The sequence below is a fragment of the Tachysurus fulvidraco genome, chromosome 6, assembly GCF_022655615.1.
Source record: "Tachysurus fulvidraco isolate hzauxx_2018 chromosome 6, HZAU_PFXX_2.0, whole genome shotgun sequence".
Lineage (NCBI taxonomy): Eukaryota > Metazoa > Chordata > Actinopteri > Siluriformes > Bagridae > Tachysurus > Tachysurus fulvidraco.
The window spans coordinates 24,023,081-24,040,953 of NC_062523.1; the positions used below are offsets into that span (position 1 = coordinate 24,023,081).

The window sequence follows — 17,873 nt, forward strand, 5'->3', positions numbered from 1 at the left end:
CCCTCCCGTGTGGCCGACTTCTCAAAGAAGTGACAGAGCTGGACCGATTTGATTAAGCTGGCAGCAGAAGCTAAACCTCTGTATGGAAATTACAGTGAGGTTCAGTATAAATCAAACGCCACGCTTCTTCCTTCGCCTCTGAATCCCGTTGTTTGTCCAGAGAACAAGACTGCGGCGGCTGTTTCTTAATAACTAATATCAACACATGCGTGTTCTATTTTAGTGCCGTCGTATATGTAGGCAGACGTTATTACGAATAATTCAGAGAAGAGAAGGAAATGAAGAAGATGTGTAGGGAGAATAAAACCGAATAAAGGAAATGGAAGAGAATGAAAGTAATTATGGCTGAATAGGAAGGTTTGATAGGACATGGGCACGTGTAGAAAAAAAAAAAGAAGCTACATTTCAAAGGGGGAAGCTCCAGAAAAACTCAATTTCCTAAGGCGAGAATTAAAAAAAGGTTAGGCAATTTATGGAGCAAAATGAAGACATATCACACATTGGCCTTGAGCTTATCAAAAAAAGTCTCAGAGTGGGTCTTTTAAAACAAGTCAGTTTGATCATATCGATCCTAATTGCCCTTTTTCTGTCACTCGTCTCTAAAGTCATATCTCACCAGACTTAAGGTCCATCTTTAATTTAACCCACCTAATTCACCTATTACTGCTCTTCAGGAGCGTCTGGATCCAGGCGTTAAATTCTAGAGGAACCCTTGAGTGGGATTACACACCTCTGATTCACTGTGTTCACAGGATGCAGGACATACTTTTGATCCAAGCAGATATGTCCATGCTTGAGGGAGAGAAAACAAAAGATGCTTTATAATAAAAGAATACAGAAGTGAGCAGTCTGTCATAGAAATCTGAGAAAAGCAAGAGATCGGAATACGCCGTCATGCTATTAGTTGAAGGGAAATCGAAAGATTTTTAATTCATGCTAGTGATGAATAAATAATTGGGTAAGGAGAGTGAAAGAGGGCGATACAAATGGGAGAAGGGGATTAAACACCCCTCAGTTAGAGACCAGATTTATGAAACCAGCTCTCCAGCACTCACAGATAGAGAGTCTTTTATATCCCAGCTAAAATATCCTGACTTCATAGCAGAATAATCCAGATATTTATGAAGACACCTTAAGTCTAGCAAGACCAGTTCGATTAAATCTGATATTACAGCAAAGCATTTTACACTTGAGCAGTCAGAGAGAATCTTTTTGCCTATACAGAGGGAGGACTTAATACTACTACTACTACTCACTCACTCACTCACTCACTCACTCACTCATTCACTCATTCTCTACCACTTATCCGAACTTCTCGGGTCGCGGGGAGCCTGTGCCTATCTCAGGCGTCATCGGGCATCAAGGCAGGATACACCCTGGACGGAGTGCCAACCCATCGCATGGCAACTACTTCTACTACCACTAATAATAATAATAATAATAATAATAATAATAATAATAATAATAGTTTTCAATGGTCAGAGTCAAAGACTTGGTGAGAATACATCCTATGTGGGATGTCAGAATAAGAAGAGAGCTCAATCACCTCCTTAGTTCAGCAGTCAGGGCTGTGATCAGGGACTTTAAGGGATTTTAAGTGCTCTCTCCCTAAAAACTCCCACAATGTATCACAACAAAATAGGAAGCATTGATGCTCACTTTGTTCCCTTACTGGAAAGGAAGAGATTGTATTTTTTTTAATACTGCCTCTCAGCTTGAAAAAAATGGTGCATGAACTCTGAATAAGTAGCTTGTTGTTGTAGCTGTATATGATCCTGCTTTAAGTACCATGACAGAAACACGTTTGGGACTAGCATAACATAGGAAACTGAAATATATGATATGTTTAGGTTTTCACAGTGTGACCGATGTGGAAATTTGAATGTCATGGGAAATTGAGTCATCAGTGTCTCGACGTGTAGTGAGTCAGGGTCCTTACTATTGCCCCAGCTCCCACAATATAGAACAAAATTATGATTCACGACCTCAGGAGCTAGAGAGCTGACTGCGATGCACCCAAAGAAGTCTGAGGGAACTGTGACTCTGATGTGTTTTTATGAACTATTTGATGTGAAAGTATTCAGTGTTTGAGCTGAATATAAATGTCAGGCTTTTGAAAATCCTCCCCCTCTTTTTTTTGCTCACTCTCCAAAGCACTTATTTCCTTTTCACCACAATCTAAACAAGAGCTAAAGAAGTTAGTGCCCCCTAGTGGCACAAAGCAGAACATGGGGGGGCATGTTCACTTTCCCCCAACACTGTATTCCCTTTTTTTCATGACAGCAAAACAGCAACTAGTTGTTTTGTTATGTTCTTTAACATCTCCATCTTCTTGTCTGAATCCTAAATAGAGCACATTGCAGGAACCATTGCGTTATGTAGTGCACTTATATAGAGGGAAAAGAAAGGTATTTGAAATCCGTCTAATAGTTTGTGCTCGGTAGATTCATCACCAATTTAAAAAAATAAATAAATAAATCTAAGTATTGTTAAAAGTGTATTGTGTTAGTAATTTATAGTTTTAATGTTTCTTTCATATATATATATTTCGTTATATATGATTTTTTGCAGGAATGTAACACTTACGTTCAGAGCTCGTTTAAAATATAGCGCTTTGCTGTGTCGAAAATGCGGTTCTGGAGTTGATGATATGTTTACGTAAAGCCATGGGAGACGACCTAGGAGACGAATGGTGGGATCAAGGAGAAGATTTAGGTACGTTTATTGTAAATACGTAACGTTTTACTGCATCATTTATAAATAATTTTTTACAGGTTTTATTATTGTATTATAATAAGCAGAAAGTAAACTGTTTTTACGATCTGGAGAGCTGCACGTGGCTGGGAAAGTTCTATTCTGTAAACAAACATGGAGCTATTTTTGATTGATTAATTGATTTTTCTTTGTGTGTTTTCACGGATAAATCACACCGCGACCACTTCTGAAACGAAAACGCATTTACATCTGGAGTTTTAACCGAGAAAAGTTGATACAGTTTACCAAAACATCCTCACGAGCTGCTTTCAGAGCTGCACGTGTTTCGTTTTGTCGAACGGCATCATGGGAGTTGTAGTTTGCTTGGGGAATGTTGTTGCATAATTATTGGCACCTTTGGAAAGATGGCTAAAAAGATGCTGCGAAATGTCTTTGCTTTTAATTAGTTTAATAGAAATAGAAGGCAGATTATTCTAAGAAAAAAAATTTTGGTTGTTTTGGGTTTTTTTTTGTATAAAAGAGAGAGATTAATTGTCAAAATTATTGGCACCCCTTAATTTAATATACAATATGGCTAACAGTTTATTGGCACCCGCCATCACACACATATGTTCGTCTTTCCCAAAACTAATCAGACGCTCGATTAGAAAGTCTCTGTATGCTGTAGCATTGCAATTTCCCTTCAAGAGGTCCGAGGCTGTTCCAGCATGACAAGGCTCCTGTGCACAAAGCTTCAAGAAGACACGGTGTGTTACAGGCGGTGTGGAAGAACTCGAGGTGTCCTGCACAGAGCCTTGATTCTGACACAACCCCACTGAACACCCCTGGGATGAACTGGAACACTGACTGAACCCCAGACCTTCTTCCCCAACATCAGTGTCTGATCTCACTAATCCCCACAGCTACACTCTAATAAAAGACCTCCCTGAAGAGTAAAGCTTATTATAACCGCAAAGAGTGAATAGGACGTTCAGCTAGTAGATGTGCCGGTCAATTGTCCAAAAACGTTTAGTCAAAATGACAGCGTTTAATTCGAAGACAATGAATCTGTGATCTCTCCAGATCCTCCAAGGTGCTTTACTTCTGCACTCCTCTTCAGTTCACCCCACAGATCAATAGAGTCAAGAGAGTTGACTTAAGGTTTCTATTTATTAACCCGTTGTATCTTCATTTTGTAATTTCGTCCTGCTTGAAGTCCAGTATGCCATGAGGAACAACAGTCCAATATCACCACAAATTCTCCACCGTACTGAACAATGAGGAACGTGTAATTGTCCATCTTTTTTACTTTAAGATCACACCTGCAGTTAGCAAACACCAATAAGGAGAAAGCGTTCTATTCGCATGCCTCCTGATCTGCTGAGCTTCCCAGATCATCTGATGCAAATCTCCAACTGTTTTTAAAATAGTACCTTTTTATTAAAACGGGATTATACGGGATCATTCCGATTAAATCTGTCCTTACACGAAGAAGGCAGCAAATACCTAATAACAAATAACATACAAAATACATAGTATTATAAAATCAAGTATTCCAACATGGCTCGAGTTAGTTTTAAGTCTCATTAATGAATCCGGTGAACAGAGGACACTGAGTTTTATGTGCTCCTGTAAGTCGTTCCATGTTAATGAGGCATTAATGTTAAACCCTGCAACACTCCCATTTCTCTCTCTCTCTCTCTCTCTCTCTCTCTCTCTCTCTCTCTCTCTCTCTCTCTCTCTCTCTCTCTAATCCTTTTTTCATTGTGCGTAGGGGCAAAATACACTTGCCTCCTATTTAAGGTTCATTACAGCACCAGCTCCTTTAATCGTCATAATTAGTGGCCTAACAGAGCCTTGGTCACACATGATTATTTATAAAGATCAACACACATTCATATATTCTGTAATATTTTATAAGGGATCGTAGCTTCGGTGTCAACTCATATCGATACCACGGTGAACCAGGAAGTCACAGATTGCCATCGAAACACTTTAACAGTTCAGTTACATGTCGTGCTTGTGTACTTGCCATCCTGTTTTTCCCCCCAGTTTTATACGTTTCCTACACACACACACACACACACACACACACACACACACACACACACACACACATTTCATACCCTCCTTACCAGGATAAATAATGCCAGTATTTCAACTGCATTCATGTTAGAGCTCGGTGGCTAGAACTACTGAGTAATAGTTGAGTTTTCTGTAGCAGGTTTATTGGGTGAGTGTTTTGTATTTGCCAGGTGACTCAGGTGGGGAGGATGCACACGACGCACACGACTCTCACGACGCTCAGGCAGCAGTAGAAGAACCTAATAAGAAAGTAGCGAAGAAAAGAAAAGTTCAACCCCAGGAGCCGGACAAAGTGAAGAAAAAGAAGACGGTACGGATAACACACACCGACATTAACTCCGTGTTTGTGTGTTGTGTTGATTCACATATACATTTGTGTCATGAGTTACTAGATACGTGGATAACGAAGCATGGAAAAAAAACTGGGGGTAGACATGTAGCACTGGGGTAATCTCAAATGGCTCGTTATTTCCTGATTATGTGCACTACTACTACTAGTTACTCCTTCACATATTGCATAATATCGATATGTAAAGAGACATCAGGAAATGTACTGCAAATCCTTGTCAGATTTCCAGGATCGTAACTGTTATGCCGAAGCCCAACATGCTGGTGTCTTTATTTACAGAAAGAATATGTTGTTGCGAAAACGAAACCACAGCCAGAAGATAAAGATCCCCAAAAGCCCAAGAAGCGACGAAAGGTAAATACGAATGTTTTCTCTCATCACTCGTCTCTGCGTGCGGTTAAGGTGCCGAATTAGGATGAAACTTAACATACTGCAGAATTATTATACAGTAAACGTGGGATTTTCTTAGCTGCATGTAACAGACACATTCCAGCTCTTTTCAGTGTGTCAGATCATTCGATTCGACTCAAGAGTCGACTCATTCGGCTCGTCTCTGCCGTTTTATTTCCTAAACCGGACGAGCTTACAGGTTTCTAAGCTGCGGCTGAAACGGTTTCACGATCAACCAAAGGAGAATTGCTCGATTCTTCGGTCGCAGAAATTGACACAAAAACTCTGTGATATTCTGAGGGGACTTTTTTCAAAATGACCACAGATCATTTTGTCACCACACATTCAGCCAAAGCCCTCTTCTATTCACATGTATGGGGCATAAGTACAAAAAAAAAAGAAGAATCCTGTGCTTGCAGTTTCACCAATTCAATGCAAGAAAAAAAAAAGCTGCATTGCAAAATGTGTGTGTGTGGGGGGGGGACTCCTGGATTCCTGGATTCCTGGATGGACTGAATAGCTATCATTTGCATTGCATTTTATGAAAGGTAACTAAATCAGCCAGGCGGAGCGTGCACTGACGGAAACACTAAGCATTCCTGCATGGTTGTTTCGCCTCATCGTATCTGAGCTATCTTGTGAAAAATGTCTTCTTCCTATTTCTCCCGAACACTTATTATATTTGCCTCACTCTCACGACCGAGATTCAAACTCGCACCAGGTGTTAATCACAGGTTTCCACGCAGGAGTTAATGCGGTTGTGCGGTTAGATATGAACCAGGAGCAATGGCTTCACCTACATCGGCAAGAAAAGGGAGAGAAAAGCGTAAGGTTGTGCTGAAGATTCTCCCGAAAGTGCCGGCTCTCTCCCTAACAGCACATCACTAGTCTCCACAACGATCATGCCACAAAAGGCTGTTAGAAAAGAGCGGCTTCAAATTTGGGAATAATAGCGGCAGTGAAATTGCTTTTACCTGCCGACAGCAGCAGAGACTTCAGCTCTACAGATTTCAAATGTGTGTGTGGGTGGGTGAGGGAATGTGTGTGTGTGAGAGGAAGTGGGTAAGTGGAAATGTATGTGGGGGGTGGGTTAGTGAATGGGTGGGTGAGAGTGTGTGGGTGTGTGTGTGCATGCAAGTGTGCGTGTGTGGGTGAGTGAATTGGTGTGTGAGTGTGCGTGTGCATGCAAGTGTGTGAGTGCATGTGTGTGTGGGTACATGGGTGTGGTTGCATGTACGTGTTTGTGTGGGTAAGTGAGTGGCTGCATGCGCACACATACTGTAGATGACATTATTGTAGGAGTGCAAAAAGCATGTGGGTGCGTGTGCACGTTTGTGTGTGCACAGGTTTTGTGTGTGGGTGCGTTGATGTGTGTGGGTGCGTTGATGTGTGTGGGTGCGTTGATGTGTGTGGGTGCAGTGATGTGTGTGGGTACATGCACACATACTCTAGGTGCCATTATTGCAGGAGTGCAGGATGTATGTGTGCATGTAGGTGCCGTGTGTGTTTGAGTGGCTATCGGTGCATGCAGTTGACATACCGTGTAGTTGACATTATTATAGGAGTGCAGGGTGTGCGTGTTGGAGTGTGTTTTGGAGGGGGTGTTGGGGTGTGTGTGTGTTGGAGGGGGTGTTGGTGGGTGTGTGTGTGTTGGAGGGGGTGTTGGTGGGTGTGTGTGTGTTGGAGGGGGTGTTGGTGGGTGTGTGTGTTGGAGTGGGTGGGTGTGTGTGTGTTGGAGTGGGTGGGTGTGTGTGTGTGTGTTGGAGTGGGTGTGTGTGTGTGTGTTGGAGTGGGTGTGTGTGTGTGTGTGTTGGAGTGGGTGGGTGTGTGTGTGTGTGTGTTGGAGTGGGTGTGTGTGTGTTGGAGTGGGTGTGTGTGTGTTGGAGTGGGTGGGTGTGTGTGTTGGAGTGGGTGTGTGTGTGTTGGAGTGGGTGTGTGTGTGTAGGAGTGGGTGTGTGTGTAGGAGTGGGTGGGTGGGTGTGTGTGTGGAGTTGGTGGGTGGGTGGGTGTGTGGAGTGGGTGGGTGGGTGGGTGTGTGGAGTGGGTGGGTGGGTGGGTGTGTGTGGAGTGGGTGGGTGGGTGTGTGTGGAGTGGGTGGGTGGGGGGGTGGGGGGGAGTGTGGGTGGGTGGGTGGGGTGTGGTGTGTTGGTGTGTGTGTGGGTGTGTGTGTTGGAGTGGGTGTGTGTGTGGGTGTGTGTGTGGGTGGGGGTGGGTGTGTGGGTGTGGGTGGAGTGGGGGTGGGGTGGGTGTTGGAGTGGGGTGGTGGGTGGTGGGTGGAGTGGGGGTGTGTGGGTGGAGGGTGGGTGGGTGGGGTGTGTGTGTGGTGGGAGTGGGGGTGTGTGTGTGGTGTGGAGTGGGTGGGGGTGTGGTGTGTGTGGTGGAGTGGGTGTGGGGTGGGTGTGTTGGAGTGGGGTGTGTGTGTGGGTGTGGGAGTGGAGTGGGTGTGGGGTGTGGTGGAGTGGGGGTGTGGGTGTGTGTGTTGGAGTGGGTGTGTGTGTGTGTGTGTTGGAGTGGGGTGTGTGTGTGTGTTGGAGTGGGGTGGGGTGGGTGTGGTGTGTGGGTGTGTGGGTGGAGTGGTGTGGGTGGTGGTGGTGTGTGTGTGTGTGGATGTGGGTGTGTGGTGTGTGTGGAGTGGGTGTGGTGATGGTGTGGGTTGAGTGGGTGGTTGGTGGGTGAGTGGGTGGGTGGGGTGTGGTGTGGAGTGGGGGTGGGTGGTGGGGTGGTGGGTGTGGCGTGTGTGGAGGGGTGGGTGGGTGGTGGGTGGGGTGTGGTGTGGGTGGGGTGTGTGGGTGTTGGAGGGGGGGTGGTGGGTGGGTGGGGGTGGGTGTGTTGGAGTGGGGGGTGTGTGGAGTGGGGAGTGGGTGTGCGGGGGGTGGGTGTGTGGAGTGGGTGGGTGGAGTGTGTGGGGGGTGGTGGGTTGGAGTGGGGTGTGTGGGGTGTGGGGTGGTGGAGTGGGTGGAGTGGGGGTGGGGTGTGTTGGAGTGGGTGGGTGGTGTGGGTGGTGTGTGGGTGGGGGAGGTGTGGGGTGTGTTTTGGAATGGGTGTTGGGGGGGTGTTGGAGTGGGTGTTGGAGTGGGTGTTGGGGTGTGTGTGTTTTGGGTGTGGGTGTTGGTGTGTGTGTGTGTTGGAGTGGGGGTGTTGGAGTGGGTGTTGGTGTGTGTGTTGGAGTGGGTGTTGGGGTGTGTGTGTGTTGGAGTGGGTGTTGGGATGTGTGTTGGAGTGGGGGTGTTGGAGTGGGTGTTGGTGTGTGTGTGTGTTGGTTGAGTGGGTGTTGGTGTGTGTGTGTGTTGGTTGTGTGGGTGTTGGTGTGTGTGGGTGTTGGAGTGGGTGTTGGGGTGTGTTGGGAGTGGGTGGGGTGGAGTGGGTGGTGGTGTTGTGGGGTGTTGTTGTTGACGTGAGGTGGGGTGTGTGGGGTTTTGGTGTGTGGGTGTGGGATGTTGTGGGGGTTGGGTGTGTTGTTGGCGTGGGGGTGTTGGGGTGCTTGGGCGCGTGTGTGTGGGGTGAGAGGTGTTGTTGGTGTGTGGTGTGTGTTTGGGGGGTGGGTGGGGTGTGGTGGTGGGTGGTGTGTTGGTGGGGGGGTGTGTTGGTGGGTGGGTGTGTGGTTGGTGGTCATGTGTGTGTGTGGGGGGTGTGTGGGTGTTGGTGGGTAGGTGTGTGTGGTGGGTGGTGTGTGTGTTGGTGGGTGTGTGTGTGGTTGGTGTGAGCGTGTGGTTGGTGGGTGGTGTGTTGGTGGGTGGTGTGTTGGTGATGGGTGTTTGTGTTGGGGGGTTATGTTGTGTGTGTTTGGTGTGTGTGTTGGTGGGTGTGTGTGTTGGTGGGTGTGTGTGTTGGTGGGTGTGTGTGTTGGTGGGTGTGTGTGTTGGTGGGTGTGTGTGTTGGTGTGTGTGTGTGTTGGTGTGTGTGTGTGTGTTGGTGTGTGCATGTTGGTGTGTCCACATACTGTAGGTGACCTTATTGTAGAAGTGACAGAGCTCTCGTTCCCTTTTAGACAGAGTCAGTGAGGAGGACGTACAGTATACATCAGTACAATGTCTCGACCAGCACTGAGACAGACTTGTGTAATTACAGCAGAACAGACACGTCTCCCTCTGCCCCGAGTCACATTTACTGCAGGAGATCTGGAACGATATTAGGAGCATCTTTGACTCTTTGAGTAAATATTAAAAGACGTACCGTTACATTTGGCTCTGATTTTCTTCCATGTTTTAGTGTTGTTGTTTTTCCCTTTTGTCTGAATCTGAAACCCGGTGCACTTGTAGTGCACTATGTAGGTAGGGTGTTCAAAGCAGTCCTGTAGGGCACATGAGTAGTGAATAGGCAAGTATTAGGCCTAATTATACTGTGCATAAACTTTACAGATAAAGGACAAAACCTGAACTTTATCTGTATACATGATTATTGTCCACATCAGAATGTGTGAAAATCAGTGCTCTGAGTGATTGTGACAGGGTTGTTGGTGTCAGTTGGGCTTTTAGAAACCTGGGTTTTTATTGCATATTTCTGTACAGATGGTGCGAAGAAGAAAAAACATCCTGAGAGAGATGAGCGAGAGATCAGAAGAGAAAGCTCAAACTAGGTTAAAGGCAGGGTCTCCGATTTTTGAGAAATGCTTCAGAAAACTGAGGCGGGCCGAATAGTAAACAAAAATCAAAACAAACGTGTAGCCAATGAGCAGAAAGGGGCGGGGCTTGTCAATATGCGACGGCGAGAGTGTTCAGTGCGCATGTGTGACATTAGCAGAAAGCGGTTTTAACATTGACATGGAGGATAAAAACAGATAGAAAGTGAAGAAAGGCTTACGATAAGGCAAGAAGTAGGACGTGTTAATATAGGATCAGCTTTCCAGCGCTGGAGAGAACTGAAGGAGCAGGAAGTTGGCGCATATTCACAGGTTGGAGTTTCCCGAGTCAATAACTCCTGAGCTAAACGCTGTTACTACACAAATAACACCTCTTTTCTATCGTAGTAATGTAGAGAGGCAGCTACAACTGTGTTTTGTGTAGTAACAGCGTTTAGCTCAGGAGTTATTGACTCGGGAAACTCGACTTTACTTAAGACGCCGAGGCGCTTTTTTCCTTCTCGATAGGTGAGTAACGTTGGTTTTGCTTTGTTACACAGAACTAATATATGCCTTTGTCCTTTACATGATTATGCTTGTGTGTCATTTTTGCTTGTTTGTTTATCTGCAATCGTATTGTTCTTCCTTTCAGCTATGATAGACACGTTTCTTTACGTATGTATGTATGTGTGGGCGGAGCTATCAGGAGTGTGTGTTGCTAATACAGGAGTTAGGGGGTGTTTGTTTTGGTGATTTTATGTCAACATTGGCTTTCAAACATCGGAGACCCTGCCTTTAATCAGACACAAAGTCATCTCTGGTGACACAGCACTATGTACATCCATGCTGAGCTGAAAAGCATCTCACAATGCACAACTTGTCAAACCTCCAGACTACAGAAGTCACCCTCAGGTTCTAGTTCCGCTCCAGTCATACAAGGACGGGAATCGGAGGCTACAGTAGGCACAGCTTCCCCCAAACCGGAGAGATGGGAGACGAAACAACTAATCCTTTATTATGATGATGTTGTTTTTTTCACTTTCACGGAGCTCATGTGCAGGAGTTTATTAATTAACGCAAATCCAAATTGCTTTTCTAATTTTTTTTCTCTCCTCCAACACACCACCGAAATTGAATTCCTGGACCGGATGACGATTTTCTACCCCGGTTTGATTTGTCAGTTTATTGCACACCCCCCCAAACCACCCACAGACATGGACAATAAAACACCAGTGATGTATTTTACCAGTAATCGGTGGTGCTTGGGCTGTAAATACTGCATCTTATGAGTTCTATATTCACTCTGCAGTGCTTTAGTTTACAGCTCTGTGAAAACGATTCTATTAAATAGCGGTAATAAAAGCCTCGACTTTTGCGTGTGTGCTGAAATCCGGTGAGCCTGCAGGGTATTTAGTCATGCCTTGTAACCATCTATCCGTCTCTGTGTTCAGAAGAAGACCATCACAGACGTGTTGGCCACGTCTGAGCCCGCACCCGGCTCTCCGGCTGACCTGAGGAGCCTGCTGCAGAGCCACTTCAGCAACACGCGGTCTGTTATCGAACAGGAGGAGCTGGAGCTGCCGGGTCAGTCGGCCGCGCCTCGTTCACCTCTCTAACCTCAGTGTGGCTACCTGCTCTATCTCGCTACTGCTCAAAGTGCTTACGTGTGCTGCTTTTCATTTCAGAGTCATGTTTCCTGACGAGTAACGACCTCACGCACAGCCTGTCGTCCTACCTCAAAGAAGGTGAGCATTCAGAAAGACGGAGTTCGGTCGAACTCGAGCACTTTAGAACTCCAGGTTTGTTCATCCTCCAGTCGTTAAATGATGCTTTTTCATCTTTTCTTGTGTAGTTTGTCCGAAGTGGGCTAAAGTACAGAAGCAGCACACGCAGAAAGGTTCGGTCGTACTGCTCATCGTCTGTAGCTCCGCCCTGAGAACCATCGAGCTCATCAAGTCAGTAACTTTCCCTTCCTGTCAGATGTCTACAGCTTTACCGTTTTCTACAAGTTTTGTATTCGCATGATTTGTTGTTTTTTTTTTGACACTTGTCGTCTTAAAGGCAGTTGACTACATTTAAGGGCGACGCTAAAGTGCTAAAGCTCTTCGCCAAACACATCAAAGCCGAGGATCAGGTGAAGCTGCTGAGTAAAAGTGTGGCTCACGTCGGTGTGGGTACTCCTGGCAGACTGAACACCCTGATCGAGAAAGGTCAGTGCACACGCTCGCTTTAAAAGTCCCTGACATTTCGTGCGAGAGCTTTTACATTTAATTGAGTGATTTCTGTGATGATATTGAAGTAGCAGTTTTGACCTCTCTACTTATAGAGGGATTGAGTCTGCAGGGATTGAGATATCTCGTCCTCGACTGGAACTGCCGAGACCAAAAACACAGGCGGATGGTGGACATACCAGAGGTACCGTTTGCTTACATAAATTCTACCTTCAAACTATGTGAACAAACCGGAAGCAGACAGAGCAGTGTGTTTTTCCTTTCATTTGTCACCTGTGTGTATATAGCATCAGCATTACCCACACACACGTCTCTCCTTCTCGTCCCTCACATCCCTCTCGAAGGGGATGGGACCTCAGAATTGTCCCATTTTGTTCTTCTGTGGGAAAAATAAATAGTTACACAACACTCACTTACAAAGAAAAACTAAAGGCAGTTACTGAATTGAATAAATATATGAATTCCACAGCTGGGCCAGCTGAAGTCAGGTCTGTCGTGTCGGATGCCAGACACCAGAGGAAGTCTGTTCTTGTGTACTTTTCCTCAACACTCCAGAGATCGAGTAAAAATTTGTTCTGGTTTCATACATTTTGTGGGGGGTTTTTTTGACCCACTTGAATACATAACATCACCCCGGCTTCTCCACGCTGAAGTCTACAGACCTAAAGCTTTGTTGCCAGGCTATAGAATGATCATTAGGCGCTTTACAAGTGCGTGTGTTTTGCATAGACATTTACGGCAGGAGGTTTTTTTTGTTTTTGTTTTTTTGTTTTTTTTCCCGCCTGTAAGGAAACACGGTGAAACGGTCCGGTCGCTTTAGAAGACGGAGAGAGAGGGAGGTGAAAAAACGCAGGCGGATTTATCTTTAAGGTTAAACTGTACAGTATGTGCCACACTGACTCACGGTCTCATTGCAGCTTATTGCACCAGCCCTGAGACTTTCATACAGATCTTTTATGCATGGCATCTTTGATCATGTCGAAGTTTGCGTCGTTATTTATTTATTTATTTATTTATTTATTTATTTATTTATTTATTTATTTATGGAAAAAAGATGAGTCGCATCAATATGGTGTGGTTTTTTTTTTTTTTTTGGTTGTTGTTGTTTTGTACACATTGCTTTACAATACCACGGGAGAAAATACAGCACAAAACAATAAGAGTTAAAAAAAAACTGTGTTAGTGCTGCAGGCTGACAGGAGCTGCTGCCTTAATCTCCAGAATAGTAACTACTGTACTGTACATGGTTGTGTGTGTGTGTGTGTGTGTGTGTGTGTGTGTGTGTGTGTGTGTGAGTCTCTGCCTGTCTGTCTCTTGTATGTGTGTCTTTCTGTGTTATCGTCTGTCTGTCTTATTTGTGTGCATGTTTGACTTTCTCTGTGTCTCTCTGTTTGTGTGTCTGTGTGTGTCTTTCTTTGTCTCTGTCTGTGTGTGTGAGTCTCTGTCTGTCTCTTGTATGTGTCTTTCTGTTTTCGTCTGCTTGTTTGTCTGTTTATCTGTGTGTGTGTGTGTCTGTCTGTCTGTCTTATTTGTTTGTGTGTCTGTTTGACTTTCTCTGTGTCTGTCTTTGTGTGTGTCTCTGTTTGTGTGTCTTTCTTTGTCTCTGTCTGTGTGTGTGTCTCTCTGTCTGTCTGTCTCTTGTATGTGTGTCTTTTGTGTGTTATCGTCTGCTTGTTTATCTGTTTATATATGTGTGTGTGTGTCATTTATTTGTGTGCATGTTTGACTTTCTTTGTGCGTGTCTTTCTGTGTCTTTCTGTGTATGAGTCTCTGTCTGTGTCTCTGTCTGTCTGTCTCTTGTAAGTGCGTTTTTCTGTGTTATTGTTTCTGTTTATCTGTGTGTGTGTGTGTGTGTGTGTGTGTGTGTGTGTCTTATTTGTTTGTGTGCATGTTTGACTTTCTTTGTGTGTCTTTGTGTTATTGTCTGCCTGTGTGTGTGTGTGTGTTTCTTATTTGTTTGTGTGCATGTTTGACTTTCTTTGTGTGTGTGTTGCAGGTAAAAACAGAATTTGTCAAACTTCTGGAGTCTGGCATCATTAAGAAGTGTCAGGAAGGAGGCATTAAAATCGGACTCTTCTGACTGCACACTGCTTTTCATTTCTTCTCAACCATGTCGTCACAAATACACCTCTGAAATGTGTTTGTTTTTTATTATTTATATAAAGCTTTGTTCTATATTTTGAAGCGCTGTAAAACCCAGCTGTGTGTCTACTATAGAAGCACACACTCCACTGGAGAGATCTAAAAATAAACTCCTCTGTTTGGACAGCCTTGTTTTAGGTGGTTTTTCTTGCAGAAGGAGAATCATGAGCTTACATTCATGTGTTTATAATCACAACAGGGAATCTGCATTAACATAACATCCTCTTACATGCAGCTGTGTGGGTACTACACACACACACACACACACACACACACACACAGAAAGACAAACAAGCACACTAACAAATAGACAGACACACAGAGACAGAAAGATGCACACAGACAAACACACGTACACAAAAAGATAAACACAGACAAACACACGTACACAAAAAGATAAACACAGACAAACACACGTACACAAAAAGATAAACACAAATACACGTACACAAAAAGATAAACACATACACAAAAAGATAAACACATACACAAAAAGATGCGCACAGACAAACACGTACACAAAAAGATAAACACAGATAAACACACGTACACAAAAAGATAAACACAGACAAACACACGTACACAAAAAGATAAACACAGACAAACACATACACAAAAAGATAAACACAGATAAACACACGTACACAAAAAGATAAACACAGACAAACACATACACAAAAAGATAAACACAGACAAACACACGTACACAAAAAGATAAACACAGACAAACACATACACAAAAAGATAAACACAGACAAACACACGTACACAAAAAGATAAACACAGACAAACACATACACAAAAAGATAAACACAGATAAACACACGTACACAAAAAGATAAACACAGATAAACACACGTACACAAAAAGATAAACACAGACAAACACACGTACACAAAAAGATAAACACAGACAAACACGTACACAAAAAGATAAACACAGACAAACACATACACAAAAAGATAAACACAGATAAACACAGACAAACACGTACACAAAAAGATAAACACAGACAAACACGTACACAAAAAGATAAACACAGACAAACACATACACAAAAAGATAAACACAGACAAACACATACACAAAAAGATAAACACAGACATACACACGTACACAAAAAGATAAACACAGACAAACACATACACAAAAAGATAAACACAGACAAACACACGTACACAAAAAGATAAACACAGACAAACACATACACAAAAAGATAAACACAGATAAACACACGTACACAAAAAGATAAACACAGACATACACACGTACACAAAAAGATAAACACAGACAAACACACGTACACAAAAAGATAAACACAGACAAACACACGTACACAAAAAGATAAACACAGACAAACACGTACACAAAAAGATAAACACAGACAAACACACGTACACAAAAAGATAAACACAGACAAACACATACACAAAAAGATAAACACAGATAAACACACGTACACAAAAAGATAAACACAGACAAACACGTACACAAAAAGATAAACACAGATAAACACACGTACACAAAAAGATAAACACAGACAAACACATACACAAAAAGATAAACACAGACAAACACACATACACAAAAAGATAAACACAGACAAACACATACACAAAAAGATAAACACAGACAAACACATACACAAAAAGATAAACACAGACAAACACACGTACACAAAAAGATAAACACAGACAAACACATACACAAAAAGATAAACACACAAACACACGTACACAAAAAGATAAACACAGACAAACACATACACAAAAGGATAAACACAGATAAACACACGTACACAAAAAGATAAACACAGACAAACACATACACAAAAAGATAAACACAGACAAACACATACACAAAAAGATAAACACAGACAAACACATACACAAAAAGATAAACACAGACAAACACATACACAAAAAGATAAACACAGACAAACACATACACAAAAAGATAAACACAGACAAACACATACACAAAAAGATAAACACAGACAAACACATACACAAAAAGATAAACACAGACAAACACATACACAAAAAGATAAACACAGACAAACACATACACAAAAAGATAAACACAGATAAACACATACACAAAAAGATAAACACAAACACATACACAAAAAGATAAACACAGACAAACACATACACAAAAAGATAAACACAGACAAACACACGTACACAAAAAGATAAACACAGACAAACACATACACAAAAAGATAAACACAGACAAACACACGTACACAAAAAGATAAACACAGACAAACACATACACAAAAAGATAAACACAGACAAACACATACACAAAAAGATAAACACAATCACATACACAAAAAGATAAACACAGATAAACACAGACAGAAAGATACACAGACATAGACAGACAGACAACGATACACACAGACAAAGAGACACACACACAGAAAAATACACACAAAGATACACACAAACAAATAGACACACACAAAGACACACACTGACAGACAAATAGACAGACACACACACACAAAAAGATACACACACAGACAGACAGACAAACACACAAAGATACACACTGACAAACAAATAGACAGACAGACACACAAAAAGATACACACAGACAAACATAGACAGACAGACACACAAAAAGATAAACACATACACAAAAAGATAAACACATACACAAAAAGATGCGCACAGACAAACACGTACACAAAAAGATAAACACAGATAAACACACGTACACAAAAAGATAAACACAGACAAACACACGTACACAAAAAGATAAACACAGACAAACACATACACAAAAAGATAAACACAGATAAACACACGTACACAAAAAGATAAACACAGACAAACACATACACAAAAAGATAAACACAGACAAACACACGTACACAAAAAGATAAACACAGACAAACACATACACAAAAAGATAAACACAGACAAACACACGTACACAAAAAGATAAACACAGACAAACACATACACAAAAAGATAAACACAGATAAACACACGTACACAAAAAGATAAACACAGATAAACACACGTACACAAAAAGATAAACACAGACAAACACACGTACACAAAAAGATAAACACAGACAAACACGTACACAAAAAGATAAACACAGACAAACACATACACAAAAAGATAAACACAGACAAACACATACACAAAAAGATAAACACAGATAAACACACGTACACAAAAAGATAAACACAGACAAACACGTACACAAAAAGATAAACACAGACAAACACATACACAAAAAGATAAACACAGACAAACACATACACAAAAAGATAAACACAGACAAACACACGTACACAAAAAGATAAACACAGACAAACACATACACAAAAAGATAAACACAGACATACACACGTACACAAAAAGATAAACACAGACAAACACACGTACACAAAAAGATAAAC

At 42.7% G+C, this 17,873-nt stretch overlaps 1 protein-coding gene across 2 annotated transcripts; it reads left to right on the top strand.

The window, feature by feature from the left end:
- The first annotated feature begins 2,266 nt into the window (after positions 1-2,266).
- Positions 2,267-14,575, top strand: cmss1 (cms1 ribosomal small subunit homolog). Of its 2 annotated transcripts, none has more exons than XM_027143645.2 (10): positions 2,267-2,408; positions 2,572-2,715; positions 4,950-5,089; positions 5,408-5,482; positions 11,528-11,660; positions 11,762-11,821; positions 11,929-12,031; positions 12,138-12,286; positions 12,403-12,491; positions 14,304-14,575. In XM_027143645.2, exons 2-10 carry the CDS (start codon positions 2,646-2,648, stop codon positions 14,385-14,387), a joined length of 903 nt encoding a protein of 300 aa, XP_026999446.2. In that variant the 5' UTR covers positions 2,267-2,408; positions 2,572-2,645; the 3' UTR covers positions 14,388-14,575. The 2 variants fall into 2 exon arrangements, with proteins under 2 accessions (XP_026999446.2, XP_026999447.2); XM_027143646.2 differs by having other exon boundaries at positions 2,270-2,408; positions 11,531-11,660.
- Positions 14,576-17,873: the final 3,298 nt, after the last annotated feature.